This window comes from Equus caballus, chromosome 29 (assembly GCF_041296265.1).
Source record: "Equus caballus isolate H_3958 breed thoroughbred chromosome 29, TB-T2T, whole genome shotgun sequence".
Taxonomy (NCBI): Eukaryota; Metazoa; Chordata; class Mammalia; order Perissodactyla; family Equidae; genus Equus; species Equus caballus.
This window is the reverse complement of record NC_091712.1, coordinates 21,318,177-21,334,237: the sequence shown is the minus strand read 5'-3', so window position 1 is coordinate 21,334,237 and position 16,061 is coordinate 21,318,177. Positions and strand designations below refer to the sequence as shown.

At 37.9% G+C, this 16,061-nt stretch overlaps 1 protein-coding gene across 17 annotated transcripts in view; it reads left to right on the top strand.

The window, feature by feature from the left end:
* ACBD5 (acyl-CoA binding domain containing 5) overlaps positions 1–13,445 on the top strand; it is a 40,379-nt gene extending 26,934 nt beyond the window's left edge. For 9 of the 17 annotated variants that reach the window (XM_070254754.1, XM_023632051.2, XM_070254756.1 and 6 more), the window contains 4 exons: positions 969–1,168; positions 6,337–6,381; positions 6,684–6,823; positions 11,489–13,445. In XM_070254754.1, coding sequence (XP_070110855.1) covers positions 969–1,168; positions 6,337–6,381; positions 6,684–6,823; positions 11,489–11,501 — 398 coding nt within the window. In that variant the 3' untranslated portion in view covers positions 11,502–13,445. The remainder of the gene's footprint in view (positions 1–968; positions 1,169–6,336; positions 6,382–6,683; positions 6,824–11,488) is intronic. The other 8 variants (XM_070254757.1, XM_070254752.1, XM_070254758.1 and 5 more) reach the window with 1 other exon arrangement.
* Positions 13,446–16,061: the final 2,616 nt, after the last annotated feature.

Below are 16,061 nucleotides of genomic sequence, written 5' to 3'. Positions count from 1 at the left end.
TGTCTTAACTATCCGAAGGTGGAGAATAATTGAGTAAATTATTACTTCATGGTCTTAATAGGGAATTTATGTAGCCATTTCAGTGTTTTTGGAATAAAATTTAATGAGACAGATAAATATAATATTTTTTAAAAGTAGAATACAAAATCATGTACAAGGGGTAAGGCCAATTCTGTAAATATACGCATAGAAAAAAGAATGGATGGGGGCTGGCCCCGTGGCCGAGTGGTTAAGTTCACGCGCTCCGCTGCAGGCGGCCCAGTGTTTCGTTGGTTTGAATCCTGGGTGCGGACATGGCACTGCTCGTCAGACCACGCTGAGGTAGCGTCCCACATGCCACAACCAGAAGGACCCACAACGAAGAATAGACAACTATGTACTGGGAGGCTTTGGGGAGAAAAAGGAAAAAAATAAAAATCTTTAAAAAAAAAAAAAAAGAAAAAAGAATGGATGGATATAACAAAATCTTAGTAGTAGTGAGATTTCAGTATCTTTATACTATAATGGAATTTATAATTAAAAAGCACATTTAAAAACATTTTAGGAGGCTTACAATGTGATGAAACCAAAAATGACCAAAAAGGAAAACATAGCTATTTAGTGTAGCTTTTAGTACTCTAAAGAAGCAGTCTTCAAATGTTTTCAATCTTGTTACCTCATTGGTAAAGAATTTTTGAGAATGCACCGCAAATATCTATATTATTTGTGAATTATATGCATTTAGTTCTGTCCTAGTATATTAAGTGCATTATAAAGCCTTAGCAAGAAAAAATTTAGAATATATCAATATAAATAGAAGCTTATATATCTGCTTCTTTGATCCCAATAATTTTTGTATTTCCTGATTGCTTCCACTCCACTTTGGAGATTTAGATAGCAAAGAAATAACAGAGGGAAATGAATAAAGCACGCTGTTTCTGCTTTTATAAGAATTATTTAAAACTAACTTATTTGCTCTCTTAAAATAGGGCATAGGATGCAACATTTGAGCGAAGGAGCCAAGGGTCGGCAAGTGGGAAGTGGAGGTGATGGAGAACGCTGGGGTTCAGACAGAGGGTCAAGAGGCACCCTCAATGAGCAGATCGCTCTCGTGCTCATGCGACTGCAGGAGGACATGCAGAATGTCCTTCAGAGACTTCATAAACTGGAAACACTGACGGCTTCGCAAGTAAGCTTCTGAATTTGTCTTATCTCCTCCTTCCGCTAGTGATCCTGTGAAACAGCATGTAATTGTCTTCTGTCTTGATCAGATTTACACAAATCAATGTAATTTAGTGTTTTTTAAAAAATAAAGGAAGATCTTTTAGAAAATTTTTAGAGTAAAGTTAGTTGTACCATTTTGGAGGCAGGAGTAGGGTGTTTGGTATTAAAAGAAAAAGAGCTGGTAAGTAGTGCAGTTTGAGGAACTAACAAAGAGACATAACTAATGCCCTGGAGTTCATCATTGAAGAGTCATTCCTTTGTAGGAAGCATTGTCCTCTATCTTGACGTCTTTTTAAAATGTTGTAGAGATAATATATTGTTATTAATTCTTTAGTGTAAATTAGTTTTAGGATCAAAACTTCAAAGCCAGAGAGGAATGTAGAGTTATAATTTGACCTCCACTGTTGTTTTGACCGTGAAAATCAAGGGTGTTAGACCTTTGAAAAGGCAGTACTGCTGTTCAGTTGCAGAAACTCAAGCAGAACCCAGACATCTGGTTTCCCAGGGCAGTGCTGTTTCTGCTATGGCAGATTGCTGTCCCGTGCTGAATAAAGCTAGGCTGCTGAATATGGAGGAGTTACTAAAAGAAGGGAATATGGATCATAGGCAGGGACAGTTGGACTTGGTTCTTAGTCTTGACCGGGCTGTGATAGTCCCTGGACTCAGATGCAGCACTTTCACACGGCTGCTAGTGTTCTGCCCCTAGTAGGTGTCCCCTGACTAGTTCCTCCTTTAGTAACATTGGTTGGAGAAAAGAAAGAGGCAACTAGCCTGGCTGTCTGACCTAGCTTCAAACATTACACAACGTTGAAGCATCCTATTGTAACAGATGTTAAGAAGAATTTGTAGGGATTAATCAAACAAAATGTGCTTCCATTGCAAGATGAACACATTAAATGTAGATCTATGTAAAGAAACTAATACTGTAGGCTTTCTAAACAACCTTTGTGAATATCTTACCCTTTACCTAATAAGTGACTTACTCAAATTCTCACAAGGTTTCTCAATTATATGTACCTCAATGATCCTTGATTACATTTTATCTTACATAGATTATGAATCTGTAGACTTTTCTTAGTCTATGAACATCCTAAAATAATATGCAAAGTTTTGTTTGATTTTGCATTTTTGAGGAGAGAGGGTTTATTGCCTTCCATCAGATTCTCAGCAGGGTCTATGATGATAAAAAAGAATAGTGCCTTAAATAAGTGACATCTCGTTTGTGGAGGTAAGTGTAGGTTGTTGATATCAAACCATTTGATTTGTATCTTTCATTAATAAGAAAATTCTACTGGGGCTGGCCCAGTGGTTAAGTTCAGCATGCTCCACTTCAGCAGCCTAGGTTTGCAGGTTCCGATCCTGGGTGTGGACATACACCACTCGTCAGCCATGCTGTGGCAGTGACCCACATGCAAAAGAGGGGAAGACTGGCACAGATGTTAGCTCAGGGCTGATCTCCCTCAAGCAAAAGAAGAGGAAGATTGGCAACAGATGTTAGCTCAGTGTGAATCTTACTTAGCGGAAAAAAAAAAATTCTACTTTTCTATATTAGCTTGAGAAATAAAATGTATTTAAGGCCTAAGAATCCCATCAAACTATCCCTAGGTTAGTACAGAACTACCTTAAAGGAAGCAAAAAAGAGCTAACATGGGTAGGAAACCTCATTTGTTAATTTAGTACTATTGAGCATTATTTTTACAGTAGTCTGTATTTTCTTGTTCTGTGATTTTTTAAAAGAATATTTTGTATTTGTTTAATGTCTTCAATGGTATTGAGATTCTGCTAAAAATTCTTTTGCTGTTTCTTTTCAGAAGTGTTCTTTTTCATTCATGTCTTCCATAAAAGCAAACTTAAAGATTCTGACATGTTAAGGACTTTTCCCCTTAAAGTTTGCATAATTCGTCTGGATGAAGAAAAGAAATAAATTGATGGTAGAATAGTAGTAGACTGTAGAACTGAAAGAAAGTTAGTTCAGTTCCCTTAGTTCAGCAGACAAGGAAGCTGAGTGGCAGAGCCAGATCTGTAACTAGTTTCCTGATTTCTCACGTGATGTACTTTTCACCTCAATAAACTGCCTGAGATATATTATTTTTTTTGTAAAATAGTTCCCTAGATTCATTCACTCAATAAATATTTGTTGAATGGCCGTGTTCCAGATACTTTTCTAGGCAATGGACTCAAAAATGAAAAGAGAGAGAGCACAGTGTCTCAGACCCTGAAGCAAACTACTGGGTTCAACTCCTGGCTCTACCACTTACTGTGTGATATTGGGTCAGGTTACTTCACTACTCTGTGCCTCAGTTTCCTTATCTATAAAATGGAAGTATTAATAATGCCTACCTCATAGGCTTATTCAGAGGATGAAATAGGATGCTTGGTAGAGTGCCTGGAACCTATTAAGCTCTTAAGTATTGTCACATGAGATGAAGATGATGACAACAACAATAGTAAGACAGCTTGGTTTCTCCTCTCAGGAAGTTCACAGCCTTACAGAGGACCTAACTTATATTTTCTTTATATTTTGTATTTTCTTTGCAACAGTTACTATTGTATGAGATTTTTCCTTTCAAAATGATTTTCAAAAAAATTTAGTAGTCCTTATTTTAACCTAGCTATAAAATGATAGATAGAATTTCTAAATATGTAAAAGCTACATAAAAGCTACTTGATATTGACAAAGATTTGTTGCTTGACCAGACTTCAGCTGAACCTTCTCTGAGGCCCATCTGTTCACTTCTTCCTTATGAAATCCAGCTTTAGGAGCCCTGCTAATAAGTCAGTTTATCCAGAACCGCCCACCCTTGATGTCTGATGGGGCTCCTCATGCTCCACATCCTCCAGATAGTATGTGATCACCCTGGCCTGTCTTCTGCCATGAATCCTCTTGGGTCGGTGCAGCCAGAATCTCCCTCCCCCTTGATGGCTCCTCTGAGCAATTTCCCTTCCGCTGATCCCCACCCTGCTCCTCCTGTATGTTCCCACTTGCCTGTGCTCTATTGGGAATTGATCCCCATCTCTCTGGCCCACTGCAGTGGTCCCTACACCTATAGTAATAGCCCCTTCTCCCTTGAATAAAGTCTGCCTAATTGTGCTTTAACAAGTGTCATTGAAATTTTTTTCACAATAGGTAAGCATAAATATCGTTAAAGCAACAAGTCACAAGGCTTATTTTACAGGTAGTGCTTGTCACTTCTTAGCTGTAAGCAGGGGTCTTTAGGAATCTTCCTTTGCCTTTTCAAGCCATTTATTACTGAGAAAAAAATCCATTCGTAGTTCCATTGAATAGTTCTGATTCACGCTTAGTATGTATCAGTAGTTGTAGCTTTAATGGAGAATAGTTGTGTCGTCACATTGGGATTCCATCACCTCGAGATCTGTTCTAAATCACACTGACGAGTGTGACCTTGGGTAAGTCATCAGATACCTCGGAGCCCAGTTTTGTAATTCTACACTTTATTCCTTGAAGTCTGGAGAATCTCTTAGTTAAATATTGTTATGCCTACAAGGTACTATTACAACTAATACCATAAAAATGATTACCTTCTCAAGATTCTTTGAGCATTTGCAACTTGAGTATCCTGGAATTGGAACTATTTAACACCTAATGGTCTGTAAGGACTAATGCAACATCCAGAGGCAACTAATTTAGTTTTCCCTGTAAGGTATAGTCATACCAGAGTCCTTGAAATCATATTACCCCTAACCAGGACATTTAAAAGCCTGCCTCCTCACCCTCCCCCACCCCACTCACATGCACACTTCCTGCTGTTCCTACTCTACTTCAGCACACTGGCTGCCTGGCTGTCCTTGATCTTGCAGCAGGATCCCTCCCACCCTGGTCTTTGCACTTGCCAGTCCCTCTGTACAGAAGGCTGTTCCTCCACTTAGCCACAGAGCTTACTATTTTCTTTTGTTTCAATCTTTGCTCAAATGTCAGCAGAGCCTTCCCTGACCACTATTTAAAATTACTCCCAAATCTCCCCTCATCCAACATGTCCCATCTCCCTTCTGTTTTATTTGCATTTATCACTACCTGACATACTGTATATTTTATCGGCCTATTTGTTATCTGAATCCCTCCACTAGAGTGTAAGCTGTATTAGGGCAGCAATTTTTATCATTTGCTCCCAGCTTTATCTCTAATGCCTAGAATGGTGACTAGTATGGAATAGATGCTCAATAAATGTTTGCTGAATAAGTGAATGAATGATCTCATTAATCTTCACACCATTTCTCTAAAGTTATAATAAATGGAGAAACTGGAGTAATAAGTTTCTAACAACTAGCCTAAGTAAACTTGTGTGTGGGATGAGCCAAATAAGAATGTAAGTTTCCTTAATTGGTTTGAAATTTTTCTGCTTAGTTTATACTTTTCATTTAAAAACTCACAGTACTCACCACAGAAAAAACAAAACACAGAGGTAACTGTGTGAAGTGAGGGATGTGTTAACTTGATGATGGCCATCATTTCACAATATATACAGAAATCATCATGTTGTACACTTCACATATATCAATTTTGTCAATTATACCTCAGTAAAGCTGGAAAAAAGTAAAATAAAAAAATAAAAACCTACAACAGTCGTGGTTCATTTCTCATAGCTATTGTATACCTCCTCTGCTCTGTCTTACCATGAATTTCCAAAACAGATCTTTGGATATTGTTTACATAATTGTTACAATTTTAATAATCAAGGCTGCAGTTCTTAAATGTGTTTGTAAATTGTTAGTTTGTATGGAAATAAGGAGTTAATAAGAAAAGTTGAGTAGGCAATTTAATAGGAATATAAAAGAAGTAATGGTTCAGATCAATTTGAGGTTTTATTTTGATAATTTTTTATTATTTGGACTCTAAAATATAAACTGTCAAAGATACTTATTTGGCTGGAAGTTTTAGGAACCTTGTCATTTGGTCAGTCCATACTGTATATTATTGTATATTATACTGTATATTATATATATTTCATACTGTATATTATATATATTTCAGTATAGTCAAAGTATAGTTAGTAGAAAAATACAGAATAAACTAATGTTAATTTCAGCCTTTTTTTAAAAAATAGGAAATAGAAAAATTAGTATATGTATTTTTTCATTTTGTCAGAGCTAAATTGCTTTCATTTATATTTCTAGGCAAAATCTTCAACATTACAAACTAGGAAACAGCCCCCTTCACAGGTAAGAAATTCTTTTCTTAAATCTAAGTGCCAGGGTTTCAAATAAGTTACAGTAAACTTAGAATATGAGGTCTTTAAAGTATTCCAAATGAGATATACCCTTTAGAACTTTGAAGTTAAAAATATATTTGTTTTGTGTTTGTTTAAGTCTGAAGTACTCCTCAGAATCTACTTACTGAATTATGCTTTGCAATATAGACTGTCTCCCTCCCTTTAGCCAGGAGTGAGATGTGTTATTAGTTATATATTTTCAAAGTTATGAATTAGGTGTGTTTTTAAGTTTACACATGCAATTTGTAATAGCTGGGTGACCAGCGTATTTTATTTTCTCAGAGACCATCTTGGTGGCCCTTTGAGATGTCTCCGGGTACACTGGCTTTTGCTATCATCTGGCCGTTCATTGCCCAGTGGTTGGTGCATCTCTATTATCAAAGAAGGAGAAGGTAACGCTGGCTTTACAGGTTGGAGTGGTGTTTAGACTCGTGATCTGAGCAGACAGAGCCTTCCGCAGCAGTTAAGGGGACCGATTGTTTTATAGATAGATCGTCACGCTGAACGTTCTGTACTGATCCTGAGACTGAAACTGCCTTGGAAATGATATCTGGTGGATTTCTAGGTACTTGTTAGACTTAAAACATTTTTACTTGAGAGCATCTGATGGATTCGTACACCTTTGATTTGGGCAACAAAAAGAAAATGATTACAGGCTTAAGTTTTGTGGCTTCTGAGGAAACAGTGTTCTTAAAGTCCAGTGTTTATTTTAGGCCCTTTGCTAGTAGTAAAGGACAATGGGTAGGTAAACAGTGCCTTTGTGCTCCCTATACCTTTGAAATATAGGTATGGACGTTTAGGACATTTTCACTCTAGTGGTTGACTGTCTCTAGAAATAGGGACTATTCTAATTTGGGGGCCAGAATTTCAATTTGGGATGCCAGGAGATAACTCGAGTAAGTCTGAAAATAATAGATTGGAATCCTTGAAAGTGCTCTGAGATTGACTAGGTTAGGAATAGCCTGAGGCCAAAACTCTTGGGTTCAAGAAAATCCGTAAAGCATTGTTTTGGACACTGTGTAAACTGACTGACTTTCCATGGATGGACAGATAGACAGTTGTTTACCTCACCGGTGGCCTCATGATTATGTTTTCTGTATTTAGTCACCATTTCCCATTAAGTTCTGACGAATGGAGAAAAGAAATAGGGTAGTTAATAAGAAGACTTTGAGCACTCTCTTAAATATGTGCAGTAAGACACATTTTTAAAAATCTAGAAGTTTAAATAATTATGGGTATGTTGTTCCAGTACCAAAGAACCCAAGTTTCTACTTACTACACTTGATAACAAAAGCAAAACCAAACATGTCCCCTTTTCTCGTATAAAAAGGATACAAAGCACATTAGTGTAAGTGCTCCAATTAGAATACTTTACAGGAGAGAAACTGAAATGCTGGTGACACTGGGTGAATGTTTCAGTCTTCCTTGTTCTCCGATTATGTTAAGACAGTTTGATTTACGTTCATAGTGAACTAAATAAGTTTTCTGGTACATTAATGTTCTTGGAATACACCTTCCCACTTGAAAACACTTCAGTAGGATTTCAGAATCATAAATTGCTTTCTTAGCATTATTTACCCCCTTTCTAATCCATTTGTGTATCGTTTCAGCTTTTAAAGATACGGACTTTAAGTCCTTTCTTTTCTTCTTTCACACATCTTACTTTTCTCCTATGATGGTTGGGTTTAGTGCTGTACAGTGGTTTCAATTCAGGTTTCCCTGATAACAGGAGGGAAAAACAACCAAACCTTTTTTTAATACGTAGTAATGCTAGATTTAAGCCAAGGGAACAGTGGCACCCAAGGTAGGTGTTGACACATGTTGCAGTGCATTTCAAAGTTTCTTCTCGTGTTTACTTGTAGGAAGTTGGGGGTTGGAGAGTAGACACATTTGGCCTAGGGCAAAAAGGCTAAAGCTTACTTTGGTTAATAATTTATTTTCTACTTAAGGTTGAAGCAGCTTGTCACTTCAGTAAAGACTGAAAAAACAAACTACACTTTGCTTTAGCAGTCACTGAAAATTGCAGTTTTCTAAAATGGTTTTTAAAAGTGTTCCTTACTACGGGGCTGGCCCTGTGGCCGAGTGGTTAGGTTCGCACGCTCTGCTGCAATCGGCCCAGTGTTTCGTTGGTTCGAATCCTGGGCGCGGACATGGCACTGCTTATCAGGCCACGCTGAAGCAGCATCCCACATACCACAACTAGAAGGACCCACAACGAAGAATATACAACTATGTACCGGGGGGCTTTGGGGAGAAAAAGGAAAAAAAAAAAATCTTAAAAAAAAAAAAGTGTTCCTTACTAGTAGAAGTACACACCGTTTCTCCTAAGTGCCCCTTTCACTTGTTCCCAGGTGTCTCTGAATAGAGAAACTCTTCCCTATTTTAATTTTCTACTTTGTTATTATGGACCCTTTGTCAGGTTTTCCACTGTATGTTAGTCCTTCCAAATGGCAAATTATTTAGCACTGCACAACTGCATTTTGATGAGATACAGTGTTTTTATTTATATATGTAACAAATTAACTGGGATTGGCGATAGAGCCATGTTTGGCCCTGAGGGGATTTAGGCCTCTTTTAATCTGGCAGTGTTTAACAGTTCTTAATCTGATAGTTACAGGAATGAAGATTTAGAAAGCAGTGTGTGGTGTAGGGGAGACAGATCTGTGTTAGAGATGAAGAGAAAGATAAAGAAATCTATTGGGATGGGAAAAGTGTGGGCTGGAGAGGGTATACCCTTCTTACAATAGGGACCATCCTATACCTCACCCCCTCTTACAGTGTCTGGCATGTCATAGGATTTCAGTAAATATGTGCTGAGTTTATGACTGAATGCCCACTCTTGGCAGGATGGCAGACTGAGGTACCATATGACTTGGAAAAGCCTCTATTTTATTTAATAAATACAATCTGGACACAGACACACTGAGATAGTCTTATATGTAGGTAAAATAAGTGGCCATCTGTGGTAAGCTTAAAAAAATTTTTTTTAACATTAAAAGTAGTACTTAAGGTCCACTGCTTGATTTTTTTTTTTTCTAGTATAGAAGAGTGTAAATATAAAAGTAACAAGAGATTTCTCACATTGCTCTGTAGTGGATAAGAAGAACATTCTTTGTGTGAAACTCTGCAGAGAGCAACACCTGCAGACCTGTTCAAAAATAGGCCTGAACAGCCTCCGGTGGTACCACCTCTCCCATTACTTACCCTGATAATGCTACTATTAGAGTGATCCAGGAGTTCAATGCTGGAGCAGACCCGTTCAGTCTAAAAGACTACTCTTAATCTGTCACTTTGAAGGAAAGGATGTCCCAAACCACTTTTCTTTATCACCCTGCCCAGATTCATAAATTTGCTGTCACGTAGTTTCCTTGGAAACACTGAGCTTTCATTAGAGAGTAATCAATAAAAACTGGGTAGGGGGGTGGGCCTGGTGGCACAGCAGTTAAGTTCGCACATTCCGCTTTGGCGGCCTGGGGTTCGCCGATTCAGATCCTGGGTGCGGACATGGCACCGCTCATGAAGCTATGCTGTGGTAGGCGTCCCACATATAAAGTAGAGGGAGATGGGCATGGAGGTTAGCTCAGGGCCAGTCTTCCTCAGAAAAAAGAGGAAGATTGGCAGCAGTTAGCTCACGGCTAATCTTCCTCAAAAAAAAAAAACAAAAAACTGGGTAGGGTGGGGAGGATCTTGGGAGAAACATTCTTCAGATGGAGACTGGGGAAGATGGCACTGGCCCAAAATGTCAGGCCCAGGCTTCTGAGGAGGGGAAAGATTCTGAGCAGTGCAGCCAGAGCAGAGAGTTTAATGGCTAGGCAGGGGAAAGGCAGAATGTTTATTCCTGGTCCTTTATCTGCTGTTTCTTGTAACTTTTCTCGTCTTATCACACCACACCCTACATTTTGCAAGTTAATTTAAAAAAAAAAAAAGGAGAAAAAGATCTCATTAAGAGCCTGAAAAACATTCTCAAGTTCTGAAGATAGTGATAGGCATTTATGTCTACTGTGTTTCCCTGTTACGGTAGCTAGAAGATTGGGAGTTCATAAACCAAGTTGTGGGCTTTTTTGGTAAATCTGCCAAGGACCTTGTATAGTAATCTGTGTCACGAGGGTCCTTGGTAAGTGTTGCTAACTGTTCAGCACCTCCCAGCTAACATTTCTGCTAAACCTGGCTGGCACTTGGTCTTTAGAACCACCCACAATGCTGTTCCTCCAGGGGCCTCTTTTCTTCATGCCGTGACGGATCTTCTGTAATGTGAAAATTGATCAGATTACGTAAAATGTCACTCCTGCCGAGGGGGTTGCATAAGAGCATTTCTACAGAGGAGAGGCATGAACCTGTAGCGAGAGAGTTTCAGGCATTGTGGCATCTTGAGTGCTGGGGAGGGTGGAGATTTTACAGCTGTAAGACCTCTGCCAGAACTCAGATCAGATGTGATTGTTGTGTCTTGGCTGACAAACCCACCCTTCTCTAATAGCTAATTCACTCTGCTGTCGTTAAAACAGACACATTATACATACCTGGGTTGTTGGTTTGTATGTCGGCCCACCCTGCCTCCACTACACTGAGAGCTCTTTTGAGGGCTGAGCGCCTGCCTCGTTTATGTTTGAATCCCCAGTGCCTGGAAAGTAACAGATAACATAATATTTGTTGATTAAATGAATAGTCCTGGTTGTATATCTATCAGCCTTTTGTAGTTTTATTAAGCTTTTTGTTTCACGTTTCCATTTTGATAAAATTGTGAAATAATTTGCAAGAATCTGAATGGTATAATAGCCAACTAGAAAAGGATGAGAATCTACAAGCTAGGAGAGGAGAAATGTACACTTTATTTATTGGAAACTGTTTGGTAATGTGAACACTCACAATCGGATCTTTTGTGTCAAGCTATAAGTCACATGAAGTAAGTTCAGAGAAGGATCATTTGTAATTTTATGGTTTTATTTTGAATTTAAATATTATCGTTATGTTATCCTTCAGGGAATTCTTGGTATGGATGTGTTTCATATTCAGGTTGCATTTATATTCATAGGAAATTGGTTTTTACTTTCTTTTTAAAGAAAACTGAACTGAAGAAATGGTGTTTTACTCAAGAAGACTTCTGGGCCTGATGACCTCGGAATGGAATGGATTGTGGAGCTCACGAGAAAATCTTAGTTTGTGATGATTACACTTCTTTCTGTTGTCCAGTAGTTTGGTTTGTGTACATATATACATATATATATTTTGCACTACACAAATGATAACATTTTAAGGACTAATATTGTTAATACTTGAATAATCAATCTCAACTAGGTTATAAATGGCATACATAGATTTACCCTTGAACTCGAAGGACATTAAATTATTAATTATTGTTTGGTAACCTGTTTACCTGATTATCTCCCATAGAGAAATATAAGCAGCTTTTCCAAGCTACTGTTGTAATAATGAGATCAGATTTATAACCGGGTATTTTTAATTTTCTAAATTAAATATGAGCAAGAATGCAAACCAGGAGTGAATTTCAAATGAGGTTAAATGGACTTTACATCTTAGTCACTGCATTGCCATGCCAAGGAGTAGAAGACTGCGGGAAGAAAAGTCTCCACGTGCTCTTGGTGGGCGGTCCGTGATCTTGGACACGCACAGCGCAGACATACTGTTCAGGCATCTTCGTTACAAAGCAGAGTCCTGTGTACTAGGCTTAGTTTTTACAAGTGATTCACAGAATAGACATAACCTGCTGATGGAAATGATGACACATGGGCTTAAAGTAGGTTTGAAATGTATTTTGAGCCTGCAGATCATTAATAAGATTTTTATTCAGTCATATCCATTTATTCCTTTGTAATCATTTCTCTTTAACTGAGGATATCTTGTTTCTGCTTCATAGGGTGCTTTGAAATATAAAATGAAAACTTATTTATACTGTTTTTACAAACGGCAAAAAGGAAACACATGAAAATCACTTTTCTGCAACTGGTAAACTACACAGCCTGGACTCTTAACCTCTTAGTGCCTCAGTTTCTCCTTCGGTGTATAATATCTGAGATGAAGCTGTTTCACAGGGGGATTGGAAGGGTTTGCAAGCCAGCAGGCCATATGCTTCTGTATGAAGAGGGCATCCCCAGCTAATGTCAGTGTGTGTCTCTCTGCCCCACCTCCTGTGTTTAGATGAAGACGACGACTGTAATTTAGATCCTTGAAGGCTTCGTTTGGGATTATTCTTCCTGTATATCTTCCAAAACTCCCTGCTTATTTAGATGTACCTTGTACTTTAAAGATTTTTCTGATTCAAAGGTTTAGTAGCAAATAATTTTTAAGCATTCTTGGTATGTATGATGTTGGATTTAGCATCATGTGTTCAGAGTTTTCAAGAAGAGAGAAGGTAATCTATTCCTAGTATAGAGCATGGGTCTTTCTTTGGCTGAAGAACAAAGTGTAAGAATACAATTGGCTTTTCCCAAGACTCTTTTTTCTGTATTTTTTTCCTTTCATGTAACGTGATGTTTTTTATTTTTTGATCCCATCTTGATTAAAATGTGTCTGTCTAAAGGGATCTACTAATATTTGCTTTTAAAAAACTGTCCTCTATTTATTTAGGAAAAAAATGAAGCAAGTAACTGAATTATTCGTAAAAGTAAAGTTTAGACCTGTGGATCAGGGATTATTTTCAAAAATTAGATATCACTCTGGTATCAGGAAATGGTGGCTTTTCTCTTAGGATGTAAATAAAATGCAAATTAAGAATGTAAGCATTTATGATTCATTACAAGCAGTCGGGGTTAACTAATTCCTGGGAATAACCATTTGTATCCTGTTCCAAAGTCTTATTTTATAGTTTGAAAAGCACTTTGCACACCGTTCTTGTATATAGAAGTAAAGATGTAATTATAAGATATAGTGTTAATGCTTTGTTTAATAAGAACCTCATTTAAAATTTTAAATTGACAGCAATGGTATTTTTTTAATGATCTACTTCTTTTCTGTTTCTTTGTTGTAAAACTAAGTTAAAAATAAAAGGTTAATGAGAAAGATATGGTACTTATTACTTGTTACTGCTAAAAGTTCACTGACTATATATTAAGGATTAAATGAGAATAAATAGTAGGAATTCATGGAAAGCAGTCATGCCTCTTTCGAAATAAAGCTGTGCTATTACATATAATTTTATAAAAATCAGAAACTGGGATAAAGTTTAACTCATTTAGTCATTTGGTTGAGAATGTTTTTGATTTAGTCAAAATCTTAGTTTCAGTTCTTATACCAAATAGATAGCTTCCCACAGCCACTCAGTGCCCCCTTAATCAGCCATCTTAAATACATACAGTTGGTCTTAGGTGGAAAACGGTAAGAGGGTTTTGTGTTTTTAATACAAATCTACACCTTGTACTTCTACAGATAGTGACAAAGTGACGTTAGCTGTTTGGATCATTTAAGATGTCAGTGTAATAGAAACCTAACTACAGTGGCTTGGCCAAATAGGTTTTGGGCCTTTTTCTCATACGAGAAGTCCGGAGGTAGGAAGTCCAGGGCGGGTAAGGTTGCTTCTACGATGCCATTAGGGACACAGCTTCCTTCCGTCTTTCTGTTCTGCCATCTTTAGTGTGTGGGTTTTGTCTTCACGCTTGCCAGATGGCTGCTGTGCATCTAGGTCTAATGTCTCCCTTGCAGACAGGCAAGATTTAGCTGATCAGGCATCAGTCACTTTCTTGGAAGTCTCACACAGGTCACTCCCTCTCCATCTCATTGGCTAAAACTGGGTCTCAGAGTTATGTCTTTGTCTATAAAAAATATTGTTTAAAGAATAAAATTATTCCGGTTTATAGAGATTTAATTTATATATTTAATTTTGCCCATACATGATAGTAAAGGCCATGTCTTTTGGCCTGTAATGCCCCCCCTTCAGTTCTCTCCTTTCTCTATTTCTTTTTCCTTTCTGTTCTCAACCTTTATTTTCCTGCTGACTTTCTCTCCATCAATCTTCTTTCCCAGTGGTACCACACTTTATAAGCTGGAAAGTGATAAATGTCCTTTTTCTTTTTAAAACAAAAGAGAACTTTAAAAAAATTATTTTGTTGAGGTCATTTTAGATTACAACATTGTGTAAAATTCAGGTGTACATCACTCCATTTCCCTTACAGTATAGACTGCATCGTGTTCACTGCCAACAGTCTAGTTTTTACACATCACCATACATATGTGCCCCTTAGAACTCTTAAATACATACATAATACAGGTGAGGATGTAGCCATTGTTACATTTTTATTCTGTGTAGCACCCTTTCCTCCTCCTTTTGATAACGGCACCACTCTCTGTCCCTCCCTTTGGAGAGTGCTTCTTCCTCCACTCTTAAATCAGGTGATTCCGGTGACACTGCTAAATGGGACACCCAACTCTGCGCATTCTTGCACCACCGCAAGCCACAGTAATGGACATGTGACTCAAACCTGGCCAGTGTATATCCCATTCTCCTGAACACAGTCCCAGTCCCAGGGGTGGGCATATGACCATCAGTGAGGCAGTCAGAGTTATTCTCTGGATTTATTTCACGAAGCTAGGAGAGAGAGCATTTTGCCTTTTCCAGAACGTTACGTAGTTGGAATCATACAGAATGCAGCCATTTCAGATTGGCTTCTTTCACTTAGCAGTATGCATTTAAGTTTCCTCCATATAATTTCTGGTTTCATAGCTCATTTCTTTTTATATTTTTTATGGCTCTGTTTCAATAAAACTTTATTTGCAAAACAAGCAGGGGGCCAGATTTGGCCCGTGGGCTGTAGTTTGCTGACTGTTGATTTAGATAGCTCATTTCTTTTTAGCACTGAATAGTATTTAATTGTATGGATATACCACAGTTTATTTATCCATTCACCTATTGAAGGACATCTTGGTTGCTTCCAAATTTTAGCAATTATGAATACAGCTGCTATAAACGTGTGTGCAGGTTTTTGTGTGGTCATGTTTTCAACTCATTTGAGTAAATACCAAGGGATGTGATTGCTGGGTCATATGGTAAAGGTATGTTTAGTTTTATAAGAAACTGCCAAACGGTCTTCCCAAATGGCTGTACTATTTTGCATTCCCACCAGTAGTGAATGAGAGTTCTTGTTCCACATCTGTGCCCAGCATTTGATGGTTGTCAATGTTGTGGATTTTAGTTATTCTCATAGGTGTTTAGTGGTATCTCGTTGTTGTTACACGCTCCTTCTCTTTGAATTATAGCATGTAGGGTTTTTACCCTAGCGTTTCTGGGGCCGTATATCTTGCCACTTGGAGGAGCTTTGATAATAAGGCCAACATCTAGACCTGGGAACTTAGACAAGAGTCAGAAACAGTGAATTCAAGTCCCTTAATCCTGTTATCTCTGAAAACACTACCCCTCTCTTCATACAACTTATTTACATGAGTTAATAAGTTTCCGTTCTTACTTAGTTTAAATTAGGTTTCTGACACTTGCCACTGGTGTAGTAGAGGTAGCTCTTGATTCTCAGGACCGACTGCGGGTTCTGGAGCCAGACTGTCTAGGTTCGAATTCTGTGCAATCATGGGAAAGCCACTTAACTTGTGTTTCAGTTTCCTCATCTATAAAATTTGGATAGAAATATCTCATAGGGTTAATACTTGTAAAATGCATACAACAGTGCTCAG